General features: G+C 38.9%; 1 protein-coding gene across 1 annotated transcript in view; it reads right to left on the bottom strand.

The window, feature by feature from the left end:
• DGKK (diacylglycerol kinase kappa) overlaps positions 1-16780 on the bottom strand; it is a 159911-nt gene extending 143131 nt beyond the window's left edge. Inside the window, exon 1 of the mRNA XM_054566361.1 lies at positions 16310-16780. Coding sequence (XP_054422336.1) covers positions 16310-16780 — 471 coding nt within the window. The remainder of the gene's footprint in view (positions 1-16309) is intronic.
• Positions 16781-17739: the final 959 nt, after the last annotated feature.

The raw sequence follows: 17739 nt of genomic DNA, 5'->3' as shown, positions 1-17739 counted from the left end.
CCTTCCAAGACCATGCAGAGGATTTTCATCAACAAAGAGAAAAATAGCCAAAGGAGTTGATAGAAAACTGACTTAAAAAATTACCTAGAATCAATACTTTAATAGAAAATGTTCCTTAAAAATTATGTATTTTCTTTTTTCTCCTTTCTCTTTCAGTACTTCAGATTCTAAATCAGTATTTTTTTCTGCCTAGTTCCTCAAACAGTATTTTTCCACATTCACCTCTCTTCCATTATCTGATTCTATTGATTTTGTTTCATTGCTTTCAATGGGGGGAGGAAAGGAAGAGAACAACAGACTTTTCCCACCTTGCCTACTTTTCACTGCAAAGCACACACACTTTGATCTTTTAACCCTTAAATTCTCACCTTTTTCTAATCACTCTCGAGCTCAGGACTCAGCAACACCTCAAACTCAAATTCTCCAAAACTGAACTCATAATCTTCCTCTAGATACTACCTATGCCTGCTCTTGCTCCTGTCTTCTCTATAATTTTAACACCTCCAGATTAGACAGTTCAAAGTCACCTCCATTCTTTTTGCTCCTCCATCATCCACACTCAATCAGTTACAAACCAAATCCTGTCAGCATCTCTTCTATCCTTTCCATGTTGATTGCCCTTAGGTCCTCAGTATCTCTTGCCTAGACTGATGTCACTTCCTCTAGAGTCTTCCTGTTTAACCTAATCTACATAGTGACAGAGTTTTCTTAACTCTAAACCTAATCATGTTACTCTGTTAAAAACCTTCCATGATTCTCCACTTCTTATGAAACAGAACACACATTTCTTCACCTGGCATTTAAAGCCCTCTGCAATTTAGATCCCACCTAAGTTCTCCAGCCTTTCCTCCTGATGCACTAAAATTTCCAATAATATCCAGTCTGTGTGGGATTCTCAGAGTATCTCCCTTTCTACCTCTTCATGTTTATGCCTAAAATGTTCTCTTTGCTGCCTGCCTCTTTTGCCATGTTTGTCTATCAGAATCCTACTTAATGTTCAAACACAGATCAGATCTCACCTCCTTCAAACAAACTTCTAAAACTGAGTTGTTTCTCTGTCTACTTAGCACAGTTCTCTGTTACTAGTGAGCTCTTACAAAGATTTATTGAATTGAAGACACGTATGAGCATGCAAACTTTAGGGAATTCATTGCCTATGGGAATGAGACAGGTTGAAAATGGGTAAGATAGTATAGCTCGGTAAGAGGTTGGCACTAGAGTGAGCAGTCAGAGCCCCCTTCTTTATATGAACACCCTTCTTTATAGGTTTGAATATCAAGCTAAATATTATCAGTGTGTGTGTATGTGTGTGTATGTGCGTTTGCCTACTTCCCAGGATATTTAGCTATTGGAGTATATATACTTAGGTATGTTCTTGGGAGTGAATGTACCAGTGTGTACCCATGGATATGCCTGCACCCCTAGAAATTTTATTTCAAACCCTTGTTATAGGTTTGTTCTTATATGATGCTCAGGTTAAATGTGATATGCAATAAAAATAGGTACTTTTGGATATTGGTTCTGAGCATATGGTTTATAGGCTTCTAGGCAGTTGCTAAGGGAGCCATTGTATTTAACTGTAAGGAATTAGTAGCATGATCAGCCCATAAGACACCTTTTGACACATCAGGAAAAGGTACTATTTGCTAAAGATATTTTACTTTCATTAGTTCAGAAAGTTTTCATAATATGCCAATTTTGTTAGCACTATAGGCACTTGACTGCCATCTGCAGGAAAAGTGTTAGACTATCTGTCTGTCTATCTATCTATCTATCTATCTATCTATCTATCTATCTATCTATCTATCTATCATCATCATCATCTACCTATCATCTCTCATCATCATCTATCTATCATTTCTCTATCTGTGATGGCTGCTTTGTGAAAGGTGTTCCCTTGGACATGGCAGCCTCATACAGTATACAAACTAAGCAGTTTTATGTAGTGATACAGCCCAATAGCTATTCTAGAAAAGGTAGGAGTCTATCTCATTTAAGAGAAATTTGTATCTTCCGATTGGAAACAAGATGGCCGTTAGAGTTTCCTGCTGCTAACTTGAGACTTCATATTTTCTTTCCTGATCAGACTATTTTTCAAGCTCAGAGTGTAGATCTGATCAGATGCATTGGTGAAACAAGTTAAGGTTTTTCCCGTAATTAGTAGAAAGTTATTTTGGATAAAACTTGGACTGCCAAAGGGACATCAAAGTTTAGTTGTTAGGCTTCTTAGTCCTCACAAGAAAGGGAGAGCCTCAGAATAGCCATATTGACACCTAGCTCCAAATTAAGTGCCAGCTATAGGAGAAATTTGCCACCAAGATAGTGAGTCAGGAATTTTTCAGTTAAGGTGAAAGGGATACCATAAATAGATTCTGATTAATCTAATAATTCTGATTGACAGTTAGGATTAGTGAAAATGATACCAAATGGTACCTAGTTATATATTTAACCCTGCTTTCTACATACTATACTTAACTATAACATTCTTTAGGGTTGCTATGCTTGAGTGTTTTAGTAGATTTGTATTTTTAATGAACTTATTAGATAACTCATCATTTTCATTTTTATCAAAATTAACTATGTTTATAACCCAAGACTAGTAATTTAAGATCACATGATCAACATAGGGCTGCTACTAATGTGTAGGGTCCCATTGTGTCAGTTAGAAAAACTACAGCCCTCTGGAAGGATATGAGGCAGCCCTTTTTACCATTACCTACTGGCAATGCACCTGAATTGCTAAGTTCATTTTTCTGATGGGTAAATATTAAAACTTATCTACGTACCTAAAAATAGAAAGTGATGACAGTGAGTATTATGGCACATATACAAATGATACTAAAGTAAACTAATATTTGCATATTTCTTATTTTTGAGATTGCATATTTCTTATTTTTGAAATAAATGTTTTAAATCTATTTTCTCATTTGGCTTTTATAATATTTTTATAAAATAGTTCAGCCACCATTTATTGAGTGACAGACAGTATGTTAGGCCCTGAAAGCCTTGTCTTTATAGTCCTAATGAGATATGCAAGCTGATAATCTCAGTATATATGGCAAATAAGAAGCAGAGGTTTGTATAGGGTGCTATGGGAGCCCAGAGGAAGGACACCTAGCCTTTTGGGATACCAGTTAAGGCTCACTGAATAAGATTGCTGAGCTGAGCTGAGTCAGTGGCACATTACTGGCTTCATTTAAAGAACACAGAGGTGAAGCCACAGAAAGATTGAACAATTTACTATATATTGCACAGCAATGTAAAGTAGAGTTATGATTAGAAACAACATGAAGTAACTCCCAATCTAAGAAAGAGTCCAAACTATTAAACTCCTGGCTAAAAGATACCATAAGGATTTATTTGAGAAATAAAATTTATTTGTAATAATATTTTATTTGTGAAAGTTATATATTTATATGCCTCACAGGAACATACGTAAGAATATTAGAAAAATGCAAGCACACCAAAATCACCAAAGTTTGCAGCCTTCTAGGATAGCTAATTAACACCTATGCCACAATCCTGGCAACCTTTAGTTCCTTATTTTATAGTTGCTGCAGCTTTGATACAAGAAGATGTATTGCATAGAAATGAGGCTCAGACTTCCTCAGATACCAACTTTAAGAGGCCTGAGTCATTCAAATCATTCCCCAAAGTTCTTCAACCACCAAAGGCATCAAACAAAAGTACTGCTAATTATGTGTAATTAAGGTTTATTATAACTAGTGTATATTAGTTTAAAGTCTCACTCACCACTGCTTTGAATTGGTTTTGCCTGGTTTTTATTTATGCTTAATTGTCCTGTTTTATATGCATTTAATTTTGTAGGATACTTCATATCCTTTCTGGATGCAGGTAGAGTACAAGTTCTAAATAAATGATTACAATAGATTTAATTTATGTAGAATTTGTTCTTTTATGTGCTGCATATACAATTTGTAGTACGCTAGGGCATCTTACAAAATCAATGTTTATGGTACATTTATGCCCATTTTATAGGACTTGGAACAATTTTACTGTTTTAAATTATTACACAGGGTTATGGTTATATATTAGCTTTACTATATATTTTTAGTTATATCTACAGTTTACTTAATGTGGTGTCCTTGGTTGGGAAAACAATCCCCAACAATAAAACTGTTCCTACAAGCAAAGGCAGTACATGCTATAACAACCCACTTTATTAGATAGTTGTAACAGATTCCTAAGGTGTGGGGAGGAAGGAACTCTCAAGAATGGACATGTTTCTTGGAGAGTATGATCTACTTTCTGGAATATTTTAGGCCAAATTTTAAACTGCACCTTTCTTCTTTTTACTATTTAATGTGTTTCTACAGCACCAGAATCCTTGCTAAGAAGCCAGTAATAAAGCCAATTTACAGGGAGTGCAAACTCCCTTTCCTGCAGCTTAAACAATTGGGAAGGTATGTTAGTTAGAGACTCCTTTTAGCATAGAAGAGGATTAATGAAATACTTCTTGTAATTATGTTAAATATTGGGTTTTAGTTCAAGATTTCACTCAAAAAAGATAAAAAATATTCTACTGCTAAAAATATTTTAAAAACACTGGACTAGTTGATCCCCAAAAGCCCTTTTTTGCGGCATTATATGGGTTTGCAATACTGAAGAGAAAAGGTTTTACTGGATTCCCATCATGGTTTTTCTTTTTTCCTCCGTAGAAAATCCTGTGATATGAAATAGAAAAAATATCATAGAGAAAGCAGACCATACTCTTACAAAAGTAGAATGTGGGTCAAAGAAGGTCCAAAACAGTAAAAAAAAGGACACTAGATAATGTAATTATTTTTCCATTTTTAGCTTTAGTAACTTAATTTGGAATTTGGCATACAAACAAATTGAAGGTTAGATATTTTTTAATTGTATGTCCCATCAGTCATCCTTCCACTTCAGCAAAGTTACTTTACTAGTTATCAGCCCTCCAATGTAGTTGTACCTTATCCATCAGACAATATACACAATTTTGTCAGTTGCCTTGAAACTTCAACAGAACTTTCCCTTCTGACTTTATTTTCCACAATATTTCAATCTATATTCTGTAATCTATCAAAGTGGCCTTTTTTTCTAACTCTATATACTAGGGCCTCACTGCTGTCTGCAGGTTCTAGCCTCACCTGCCCAATTCAAGCATAACCTTGCTTTTACCTGATATATTTCACTGTCACCGCTTAATTTAATTCCTGTTTTCTCTAGGTTTGAGGAGGACATAGTGTTTCCACTTATCTCAAGCAACTTCTTTGTTTTTCCCCCTAAGTTTTTTATATCAAAGTGAATTTGCTATCAGGAAGTCAGTCCATCATAGCTTTATCTCATCCATCTCTGGGAACTTGTTAGATAGTGAATTTTGAATAGCGGGAAACTTTATTGCATTATTCTAAACTGGGAAAAAAATAATGAATTCTTACCCTGTGTTAAAAACTCCAACCAATTTCCTGAAACATCACAGAAAAACTCTGAAATACTCATGTAACTACTCTCCAAACATGTGTCATATTATAAAACATTTAAAACACCAATTACTTAATTATTGAACACTTAATTGACTAATTAGCAATATGTTTATGTGTACTTTACAGTGATGCCATACAATACTGGATACAAACACCCCACCCCCCAAATAAAAGCAAGCTTTTGAGCTGCCTATAAATGTCTATCTTTGTTTTCCACCATTAGAAGAAAAGTTGAAGGAGCTCTTCAAAAAGTTTAGTGCCGATGAGGGATGATGGAAAGGCAAAGTAAGGCTTTTCCAGGAATTTCTAGAAAGAGGATTCACTAGTGAAAAGCAATATACTAGGAAAACTATGAAGAGAGTCACTAAATAGGTGTTTCGATTTTATGTAAAACCAAAGTGAGGCCCCAAAAAATTTTTCTAGAGGTGTTGTCAAAAAGATGAGTAAATTAACAACAATAAAAATAAATAAATAAATAAAAATTTAAAACCGTGGCCCTGGCTGTTGTGGCTCAGTGGATTGAGCACCACCTTGCAAAACAAAGGCTCACCAGTTCGATTCCCAGTCAGGGCATATGCCTGGGTTGCAGACCAGGTCCCCGGTGAGGGGCGACCACACACTGATGCCTCTCTCCCTCTCTTTCTCCCTCCTTTCCCCTTTCTCTGAAAATAAATAAATAAAATCTTTAAAAAAAATTAAAAATGTCATTTCAGGCACACACAAAAAAGATGAGTAAATTAAAGCAAAGGAGACCATGAAAATGACAAAATTATCATTTTAATTAAGTCTTAACAGTCAAGCAGAGTAAGGTGAGGAAGTGAGAAAGGGACAGCAATATCCAAATTCTTGGTAAAAGTTATTTTTTTTTACTCAAGCATGGCAGGAAGGAAATTGTCATAGTAAATATTAATTGAGGTTAGTGAGAAGGGCACCAACTAGTTAATTTTCTGAAATCAATAATATTATTCTGTAGCTCCATTAATTTTCGTCTTTGCTGTTTATGCTTAGCTGTTTTCATGAAGTGATATCACAATGTTCTTTTTATACTGCCAGGTACATGTACAGTGATGTAAACAAATCATTGTATATGTTAAAGGTACATAATAAATGCAAATGATAATTATTAAGGGAAAATTAACAATCAAGGTAAATCTAAAATGGGACTAAGAGACGCTGTTAGAGTCGGGGTTCTGAGGATGGTGCTGTGATGCTGGAGCCAGCGCAGCTGAGTGAGCCTGGCAGATTGACAGAGCCTGGGATTAATTGATTAATGAATACTTTCCTGGTTTTAAGTGCCTCTCCTTACAGTTAAGGAGAATAACAATTTCACTTTAAATGAAAGAAGGTACTTTTCATTGCCTGCCTCAAGCTGCAAAATCCCAGTAGAAAGCAGGTGGAGACAACAGGCAAATGAATGAATATCTGTATTTCTGAATGTTCTCAGTTGAGACCACAAGCAGTGCTTCCATTCTCTTCTTATTTCTAGAGGCAGGGGCCAGGCTCAGTCCCCATGCCCATTGCCTCTTGTTTCAGAACTCTGTAAAGCTCTGGGTGGGAGCATCACACCTATGTTTCAGAATCTCGCAGTATCACGTGCCTCACCCTGTGCTATAAACAAGGAGGTGGGAATCCCTGTCCTCCGGAGCCAATTTCTCTTTTTTTAAAGATTTTAAAATTATTATTCTATTACAGTCGTCCCAATTTTACCCCTTTGCCCTCCTCCACCCATCCCACCGCCTACTCTGACAGTCAATCCCCACACTGTTTTCCATGTCTGTGCGTCGTTCACAAATGCTCTTTAACTAGTCCCTTCCTTTTCTTTCCACCATTATCCCCCTCCCACTGTCCCCTTCCTCTTTGGTCACTGTCAGTCTGTTCCATGTTTCCATGTATGTGGTTCTATTTTGTCTTTTACAGGTTCTTTAAAGCAAAAGACTTAAACAGAAAATGCCTGCAATGCTTTGGAAGATAAAAATCTCTAAGTGCTACAGACAAAGCTAAAGATATGGATCTGTGCAATATCACATTACACTTGCCTTTTAAATTACTGATTCAACCTTGGTTGGATTGTATACAATTTATTAATTGAATTTTCTACCACATTTGGTTAATGAAAGCTGGATGAATTGCATATTTTATCTCCTTACAATTGTTGATTATGTCCTGACACATACGTATTTCCTTTCTAGGTAGGAGTTACTCAGATGAGCATGATTCAGGGTAACTTTATGCTAAAGAGATAAAGCCATCAGTACATTTTTGCATATGGTTAAGTAGACAAAGAAAGACAAGCACTGTATGATATCATGTATATGTGAAAACTAAAAGAGTTAAATCTATAAAAAATAGTGGTTAGTAAGCAGTTGGGGAGGGGATAAGAGTGGTGGTGTTTAAGGGTACAGACTTGTAATAAGTAGTAAATAAGGCACAGGGATCTAATGCACAGTAAAATGAATATAAACAATACTATTGTACCATAATTATGTAATGTAATAAATATCACTACATCAACCATTGTATTACACCTTAAACTTACACAGTGTTACATGTCAAATTAATTCAATAAATAAAAAGGATCCAAATAGAGTCTCAGAAACTTAGATTTTCCTCCTGGGAATTTAACAGTGGAAAAATGGTAGATTTTGTTCCAGGTGTCCTTCTCCAAACCCAAAGCATAAAGGCTAGCTGGACAAATGAAATCTGGATGTCAAAGAAAATGCACTTTGTAAACACGAGCTCAAATTGCCATTTGTACATCGGATATTCTGTTTGAGTATACACAACCATTGTGTCTGCATAAAATGTATACTCCCATTGCTTTGTACTGCAAATACATCCCTGAACAGTTATGTTTCAAGTAGGTTTATCAATCAGATAATACAAGCATCTGATTAAATAAGCTTAAAGCTAAAATTAATAAATATTTCTTCAAAGCAATGCAAAACAGTGCACATAATTTAATAATTAAGTTGGAGAGGTAACTGAGACAGGGGGAATCCTGAGATACAATTGCACATTCCCTAAAATCTTCCTTTTGTAGACTACGAGCATACCTAGGCACATGTTGAGAGAAAATAAATGGAAAAATATATCAAAATATTAACAGCAATTATCTCACGAGTGGTGGGGTGCTATATAATTTTAGTTACTTTCTAAAAGTTCTGAGTTTTCCATATACTCTGAAGTCAGCATGTATTCCTTTATTTTACTACATTAAATTTTTGTTTAAAAAGGGGTATGCTGAAAGAATCTAGTAAAGCATGTGGCAAAACAAATAATCACTTCCTGGATATCTGTTTTGGTAATGGGTAGCTTAAAGGAAGTCTCTCTCATTTATGTGATTTTACCCATTGTGGAATCCTCAGTGCTAAACATATAAGCCATGGAGTAGGTACCCAATTAAAATTGAAATATATTTAGTCATATTCTCTGCTTATAAACCTGACTCTTTAAAGATATTTTATTTATTTATTCTTAGAGAGAGGGAAAGGGAGGGAGAAAGAGAGGTAGAGAAACATCAGTGTGTGGCTGCCTCTCGCATGCCCCCTGCTGTGGACCTGGCCCACAACCCAGGCATGTGCCCTGACTGGGAATTGAAGTGGCAACCCTTTGGTTCACAGGCTCGTGCTCAATCTACTGAGCCACACCAGCCAGGGCTAGATCTGACTTTTAAATCAGTCTACAGAACAGATATTTAAGTGAGCACATGATTAGGTAACCACAGTAAGAACCCCATTATTGAACTGGCTAAGTAAGGGTCCTTCTCTCCTAGAAAGGGGTGTATGTCTAATTTGGAAGTTAATGATAACGGTTATTGCTTTAGATTTTATTCTCAACTCTTGAGTTTCTATAGTATTAGAAAGGAACAATGATGTGGCTAATCCTCAAATCATTTGTTTGGTTTGAAAAAGAGGTATGATTTTTCCCTAGATGGTTGCCTATCATAATTTTGTCTTCCATGGACAGGATTTGTCTTCCCTGACTGTACAGACTGATTGACTGACAGGGAATGTAACCAGAAATGGTCTTGGGGACAGAGGAAAGCCATCCTGGGATTAAAGTTTTACTACCCTTCAGCCTGAGGAGCTGAATTTAAGGTTCACTTACACCATTCTAGACTAATATTACCTTTTCTTTGTATAATGCTTTCTAGTCTTTAGAGTGGCATGGGTGGAGTGCATTTTTTATTAAAAGACAAGATTTTCTCTTTTTTCTTTCTTTAAAAAATCTCTTTAGGGAAATAAAATTCAATGGTATTGATGAGATTATGGCCAACTTGCTTTCTGTTAGCATTTCTCTTCTTTTCCTCCTATAATTTCTTTTTTTTCCTTTTAGGCATGGAGAAGAATAAGGTCTATTTATTTTAGTGAAGTTGAAGGTATCTCTTATTATGATGGGACAATATATCCTTTATATAGATTTGAAGACTGAAGGATAAATAAGGTCCCTGGGTTTGAGTGAGATTGGATGCATCTTCCCTTGTGGAAGCTTTAGAAGGCGATTTTGTGATTTTTGCCCTTCTTTTGGGAGGCAGAAGTGGAGTTGATTATCAGGAATAATATGCATTATCTTCCACAGGGCATGCATTGGTGCATCTTCCTTGAGGAGAATTTCTCCCTGCTAGTCTTTAACAAATTATCCCTTATTTTACAGTTTTCTTCCTCCTTCCCCCCTCCCTCCCTTTCCTTCTTCTTTTCCTCCTCCCCTTCCCTCTTTCTTTCTTTCTTTCTTTTTTTTTTTTTTGCTTTGGAGAAAAATGTTCAGGACTTTGGTGAGTTTTGGGGAAACATTGTTCCCTAAGAAGGAGGTTTCTTTTTTAAAATAGCCTATTCATCTTCTTTTCTCCCACCCCTAAATTCTAAACTTATTTTGATGAAAAAAAGGGGACTTTGTTGAGGTTGGGGACATTTTTCCTTAAGAAGACTTTCTTGGTTTTGTTTCTGTTTCTCTCTTACCTTTTTTATTTATCCTTCCAATTTTAAAATGTTCTATATTAAGAATAAAGCTTTTTAGTTCAGTTGAATTTCGGTTAGCTCCCATTAGAAGGATTTTCTTTTTTTATTATTTAAAAAATTGCATTTGTTTTTGTTGTATTTTGAAAAAAAAAGTTTGTTGATCTTTGTGAGACTGGAACATTTCTCTTCTTTAAGAGAATTTTGTTCTTATTTTATTGATATTATCCCCTCTACCTACACACATGTCTTCTCATTATTAATTTTCTTTTAAATCTTAAGAAAATTGTATTTTAAGAAAAATGTTAATGTGCATAGGTGAGGATGGGGCATCTCCTCGTGGGGAGTGACTTATTTCTATTTCTTTTCCCCCCTTTTTTGTGTCAATTAAAAATTCAGGAGATTAGTTAAAATCAGGGAGCCGGTCCTTTTATATTTCTTACTTTTTGTTAAATTAAAATATTTGTGTGTATCTGGGGTGGAGGGATTAATAAATTTCACTGACTTTGATAATTTGGAAGAATCTACCCTTAAAAAGATTTCTTATTTGTTTGTTCTTCTCAAAGGAAAAAAAAGTGGGTCTGTGTGTGAAAAATGATTATTTCTTTCCATGGTACTGGTGGCCCTGGCTTCAAGAAGATATCCCTTCCTTAAAAAAATTTTCCCCTTCTTTCTTCATTTCACTTATTTGAGGGGAGGTAATAGGTTCTTTATCTTGTAGGAGGAGGAATATTCTCTTTCTTTTAAAATTGAGATATAACTCACATACCATAAAATTGACCATTTTAAAGTGTGCACATCAGTGATTTTTAGTATATTCCCAAGGTTGTATGACCATCATCACTACCTAATTTCAGAAAATTTTATCACCTCCAAATGATACCTTGTACCCTTTAGCTATTACTCACACTTCTTCCTCCCCCTCCCTCAATCTCGGGGCAACCACTAATATGCATTCTGTGTCTAACAATTTGCTTATTCTGGAAATTTCACATAATTGTAAGAAATAACATTAGGGAACTTTGGTGAGATTGGTGTACCCCTTATTTGGGAGGTTTATTTTTGCCATAATTCATAATTTTTGTGAGGGATTGTGCATGGGCTGTGAGGTGCAAATAAACTTTAAAAATTTCAAGATTTCTTTAAGGCTAGAAATACTATTTACTTAGAGATGATATTTCTTGCCTTTTATCTTTAATTTTTTTTCCTGAGGGATATAAGTTTCATGGGTTTTTCTGAGGGTGAGGAGCTTGTCCCTTTAGAAATTCTTTTATTTTCTTAAAATAATTCAGGGGAGGAATAAGTTCTATTATCTGGGGCCAGTTCCTTTCTCTTATTTTTTAATTCAAAAATTTGTTTTTATATTTTGAGAATAAGGTTTATTTGCTTTGCTGGGGGTGGGAGCATCTTCCTTTAAGAATGTATACTTTCTTTTTTTAATACTTAAAGTTACTTTTTTTCCATGGAGGAAGTTATAGTAAGTGAACTTCGGAAAGGTTGGACACCCTATCCCCAGCAGAGTTTCTATTTATTTTCTTTCAAAAAAAGAGGCCTTCTTTGGGAGTAATATGTTCAGAGTCTTGTGCCTCTTCTTCCTTCTCAGGCTCCTGTTCTATGATGGTCCTACCTGGGAGCATCAGACAGAGAACAGCAGTCACTGCTTTGGGAAAAATCAACACTGATAGAATGTCAGCTTAAAGACTGTCATTAGACAAATGAAGATCCTATGCATCACAAAAAGCCATATGTTGAATATTTTAAAAAATACACAATTGATAAATTATTTTATACTATTTAGGTGTAAAATTTTATTTTTGCTCTCTCCCACCCTGCTGCCTTCTTCAGGGGAATACAGGAGTCAATAAAGCAGAAGAAAGCATTCTACAAACTGTAAGTTGCCAACTAGCAGAAGGAATTATGTAATCCTTAATATAATGCCCCTAAATGGTTTCTTAGACTCTATGGGTTTTCCCCTTTCTTTTCAGAAGCACTTGGGGTAATGGTTCAGCCTTTCCTTTTGGGCTATATAGATCTGCAGACACCCTGGTCATAAACACTAAGAATCGTATTCCCAGAAAAGAAAGACCACTCACCAAATACCTCTTTTATTATTTCTAGAAAACCCTGCAGTAAAGGTTCAGGAGCTCTGAGAATATACAAAATGAATCAGATGGTATGATCAAAACCTGGCAAGGAAGGGGGAAAAGAACCTAAGAGGAATGAAAGTAATTTCATCCTGACTTTCAACAGGTTGAACATTGAAATCTACAATTCCAAAGCTGTTCATAGTCACTGCAGGTATTCTACTCACTTAGGAAAAAAATTTATTACCCATGAAACCAAAAACATCATCCTTAGTCTGCTGCTGCCAGGACTCGAGAGGATAAAGACACTTTCCAAAACATTTTTTTGAAGTTGTTAGTAATTTTCTTCTTAATTATGGTTCAAATATCCATTCTGAAAATGGAAAGATTGACTGTATTTCCTGAAGGTCTATATATTCCAGGCTATTTAAATAAGCACTTAACTCTTACTCTGAAATCATTGAGAAGGTATTTTTATTCATTCACAGCAGCCATCTCTCTGTTGCTGGAAATGGAATTTATAGTTTTCAAGCTTCAGCAAGTGTTTATTGAGCTAAAGCAGGGAGGGCTAAATTGTACGAGGCAATGAGAGGGAGAAACAGTATCTACCTTTGGGAACCTCAGAAATAGGTAAGATAACGTATTCAGGCAAAAATTACCAGATAATAGATAAATAAATGCTTGCTTCTTTGCAAGAAAATGTGTGTACTGTGTAAAAAATACCAGGAAACAGTTCTGTTATGGTTTTGGGTATACTAGCACACAGACGCCCTCCCTGCCCCAGAAATATATGTCACAAAAATATATTTCTTTTCAGATTTTCATCCATCACCTGTACGGTGTTATTATAATTTTATAGCTGGTCAAAATACAATGAATAAAACTATAAACTTTCTCCAACTATAGCTGGGGGAAGAGAAACAAATGTGGTCCACTTTATGTTAAGTCCTACTCCCCCCTGGAGAGTTCTAACATTGTTAAAGAACCAGTTCACACATCCTTACTTACACTTGCTGCCACCAGGTGGGAGACCAGGGTTCATTTCCTGGAAATCAAAACATTTTAGAAAGGGAGGAAAAGACAGGTTTAGTTCACAGACTATTATCCTTGTAGCTATTCAGAAGGAAAACATGAAGCCTTTTTTCTCAGCCTCTACTCTCACTCTCGGCATAGATTTGCAACTAGCAAGTTCTCAAACCCTAAAAGAGAGTAGACTACACTCTGGAAGATGTTGGGGTGTTTTGTTGTAATTTTTGTTTTTGTTGTTGTTTTACTGTAATACCAGTCAGCAAAATTATCTGAGAGAAACTTGCAGTCATATTCAGACACTTGGTTTTGTTCATTTTGTCCTTTCAATTATCAGGCTGGTTTCATGCTATTGGTACTGATTGTTCCTTGCCATGTAGGATTTTATTGTACAATGAGAGCTGTAATTTGTTTTGACCTGAGTGTGTGTATATTTTCCCCCAAGTTTGCCTCAAGGAGGCAGTGTCGAGAACAATGCTACCCCACCTAAGATGGCAACCTGGTTGCCCTGAATGTTAAGATGCAAATCAGCTGGCGTGGGTGCAATTAGCCTGAGGAGGATGCAGCAGATAACCTTCCTATAACTGAAGATCAGATGGTTCCCATCTAAACCACTGAGCAATTGCATAACACCTAGAGTAATCTGCATCTTTCAAAATCCTCTAGAACCACCAATGGGTTCATCTACATGACCCCCTTAGTGGAAGGTCAAAGTTCTTAACCTCATTTTGCAAGATAAGTGACTGAACAAATGACCAGCTCTACCAAGGGCAAAGTCAAACTCTCTGTGGGTCCTGGTCTCCTGCCAGGGCTATCAAATGCCTGCTGGTCAGTCATCTTAGTGGATACTATGTAGAGGAAGCTAACCAGATTCCCTTTACCTTGAGCCTCCTTATCTGTCTGGCAACAGATGTTTTCCATTCAAGCTGATGCGAGATGCTTTCCTCCTGTCACGGGGTTCAACCATGGAGTTCTGGTCTCCAGTCAGTCATATGGGGGCCAAAGAGACTACATATTTGATAATCAGCCTATTAATTAAGTCCCCAGGTGCCAGTTTCTCAGCAACATTCCAGAAATCTCACTTAAGAAGGCCACAGGCCAGGTGGACCCTAATCATCTCACCAGTTTCATGAAAAATCTTTCAAAAAGACAAGAGCAAGCCCCTGGTTAGGGTGACCCCTCAAGTCTAGCTGCTCCACCCTTTGCCCTCTTGAGATTACAGTAAAGAAGGGCCACTGCAGGAAGGGGAAAAAATCCTCCTCCTGGTGAGAGCAGGGCTGTTGGACTTTAAAAAAAAAATGGTCTTAGTCTCCTACAATCCTGTTTTATTTATTTTTAAACCTCTGTATTTTTTTCCCTGTGAAACTTTTCCCTTAAGGTTTTCTCTTTTTCAGTCGTTTATTATTGCAATTATTTTGCAAACTTAAGCCTCCCTGCTCATAACTCAGAAAGCAACCAGAGCTCCTTCCATTTCTATTTATTGATGCCAACCTGTGCTCCCTCGCCCTACATTCTACAAATGTGTGGTCTACAACAGAAGGATTCCAGAGCCTTGTCCCTGTGCCCTGCTAGGCAGCAGGAAGAATGGGCATTGTTGGTGTGGTGTGTTATTTGTTTGTTTCTGTGTTTTGTTTTTGTTTTTCCTGCAGGGGAAGCTAAATGAAGGTGTATGTATGCATTACCATGATTTTCACAGTCTGGTGGAGGGAAGTTTAAGGGAAAGAAAGAGTAGGGGAAGCACAGCGAAAGCAAGAAAGATAGACAAATTCCTGCTGAAGAGCAGACATTGGTTTCTGGGGTCCAAGGCAAACATTGAAAACGTTCTTCCTCCCACCTCCCTCCTTGGCCAGTGACCAAAGACTCTCCACTCGTCTTCTCCTGAGTAAGTACAACGTTTACGAAGGCATCTCTGACGACTGGAAGAGATGAGGATTCCCATTCACATGCTCTCAAATTGCAACTCCTATTTTCATGTCTCTAAACCAGGACTCTTGCACCATTCCAAGTGGTCCTGGTGTGGGATGCCAGTTACCTCGCTTGTAAAGGGACCCCATCATCACTACATCAGTGTGTTTGCACTTACCTGCTGGGAAATCCTGCAGACAGATGAAATGGTTGCTTCGACATACGACATACGCATGCTCTCCCCTTCCTCCCAGGCAAACCCTGCCCTTCCCCTGCAGTGTGCATGGGCACCGCCCAACCCCTTATCCCCACCCGGTGTACCAGCACCCAGCCCAGACAGAGGCGTCGGGCACCTCCCTGGAGGGCCACCAGTTACGCCCCAGCTGAGGACCCTCAGGGAGGGGGCCAAGCAGATAGCTGTGGCTCCGCAGTTTGGGCCTCTGCGGCAGTGACAACGGCTAAGAGGTGTGTCTCATCGCCCCCACTTAATTCCACCCCTGTGCATCCCGCGCCAGCCCCAAACACCTCTGTAGGTCTCTTGCGCTCCCTGGGAAAATCTTTCTTGTCGTTGCCAAAACACAGGCGCTCACCACACTATCACTCCTCCCTTTGGGGAGGAGAACTGCTCTGATTACCACTGCATGCTGCCACCTCGCTTTTAGCCCCAAACAGCTCACTTTCGCTTCCACATGTTGCTTCCCCGGCTCCCAACTGCTTCCCACTCCCCCAATCCCCACATCTTTCTGAGCATCTTTGCCAGTCAATGGCAGTGCAATGGGACGCTAAGGGTATCCAGAGTCCGGAGAGCTTGATAACCATCTGCCTTGCCTGTCCCAGGGGGTCTTTTTCTTACCTTTATACTGGACAAGGGCACTGGCGTTAGGGGTGATGCCGAGGTCTTTAGACCCGTTTCTGGAGTGATCACCGGACACTGCAATAGGTGAGGTGCTGGACTCGGCTTCCAACAGGATTCTGGAGCCCGCTCAGGATAGGACTCAGTGGCTGGTTCTGTGGCCAGATCTGGGGCTAATCCTATCGCTGGTTCTGAGATCGTCTGGGTGTCTAGTTCTGTTGCTTGTTCTGCGAGCGGCTCAGGGGCCGGTTCTGTATCTGGTTTTGGGACCGATTCTATGGCTGGTTCTGGGGTCGTCTCCGGACAGGGTTCTGGAGCAGGTTCTGGACAGAACTGTGGCGCGGGCTCTGGCGAAGGCGCGTAGAGTGGTGAAAGAGCCGGCGGCAGCAGTTTTGGCGGTGGCCACGGCGGCAGCGGCTCTGAAGACTCTGAGGACTGCTCTCCATCCTCAGGCGGGGTAGTGCCCAGGGCCGCAGCTGCCCCGCGGTCCATGGCTGCACACCACCTCTGGACAGGGCAGCTTGCTCCCCTGAGCTTGGAGGGCTTAAAGTACCCTTGGGCGCCCCGCCCTCTCCAGTTCCACAACCCCTTGCAGTGTGCCAAACTTTCCCCCGCCCCACTCCATGGTCCTCTCGGCTCTAAGGTCTAACCCAGGGCTCTCAGAATCTCCCAGTGCTGGAACACGCCCCTCGGTGAGCGCACTCCTCTTCGTAAGCAGCAATGGGCCAGATGGGCGGGAATCAGAGGGGCTTGCGAACACCGACTGGACAGAGCACTTGATGACCTCCCAGCGACGAACAGGAGGGGAGGCGGGAGACAATAAGGGGAGGGGGAGTAAAGTGGTGTGGGTGGGTGGGGGGGGACCGGCTGGAGCCCAGCCACACTTAACCCTTAGATGACTCAAATGAAAAGGAAGGGAAAGAAAGAAAGAAAGAAAGAAAGAAAGAAAGAAAGAAAGAAAGAAAGAAAGAAAGAAAGAAAGAAAGAAAGAAAGAAAGAAAGAAAGAAAGAAAGGAAGGAAGGAAGGAAGGAAGGAAGGAAGGAAGGAAGGAAGGAAGGAAGGAAGAAAAAAGAAAGGCGAATTTGAGGGTCTTTGCTCAATCACTCAGCTATGAGACGCTGCTCAGAACAGCTTCCTTCCTGTGTCTACTCTCTTACCCCAGTAGCAGGTGAACCCTAGCCTCCGACCAACCTCTTGCTCCCCATCTCCACACCTCTGTGGGCAAGTAATCCTTTTTTCTAACCCAGGAAAGGAAATTAACCAGGACTGTGTGTGTGTGTGTGTGTGTGTGTGTGTGTGTTCAATCCTTTCGACTGAAGTAAAATTTGCACCTTCCCCTGCCCCTTCATTTTTTGCATTTCTGAGCTTTGCCAGATCTGAGCTGTTTACCGTTGGGTACAGGGTGTGGGGTGCTTCAGGAAAGGTGTGTGATGGGGAGTGCTGGAGTCCT

This window comes from Pteronotus mesoamericanus, unplaced genomic scaffold, assembly GCF_021234165.1.
Source record: "Pteronotus mesoamericanus isolate MK-2021 breed Mesoamerican mustached bat unplaced genomic scaffold, CSHL_Meso_final contig_173, whole genome shotgun sequence".
Taxonomy (NCBI): domain Eukaryota; kingdom Metazoa; phylum Chordata; class Mammalia; order Chiroptera; family Mormoopidae; genus Pteronotus; species Pteronotus mesoamericanus.
The sequence above is the reverse complement of the archived record's forward strand: the minus strand, read 5'-3'. Positions and strand labels throughout refer to the sequence as shown.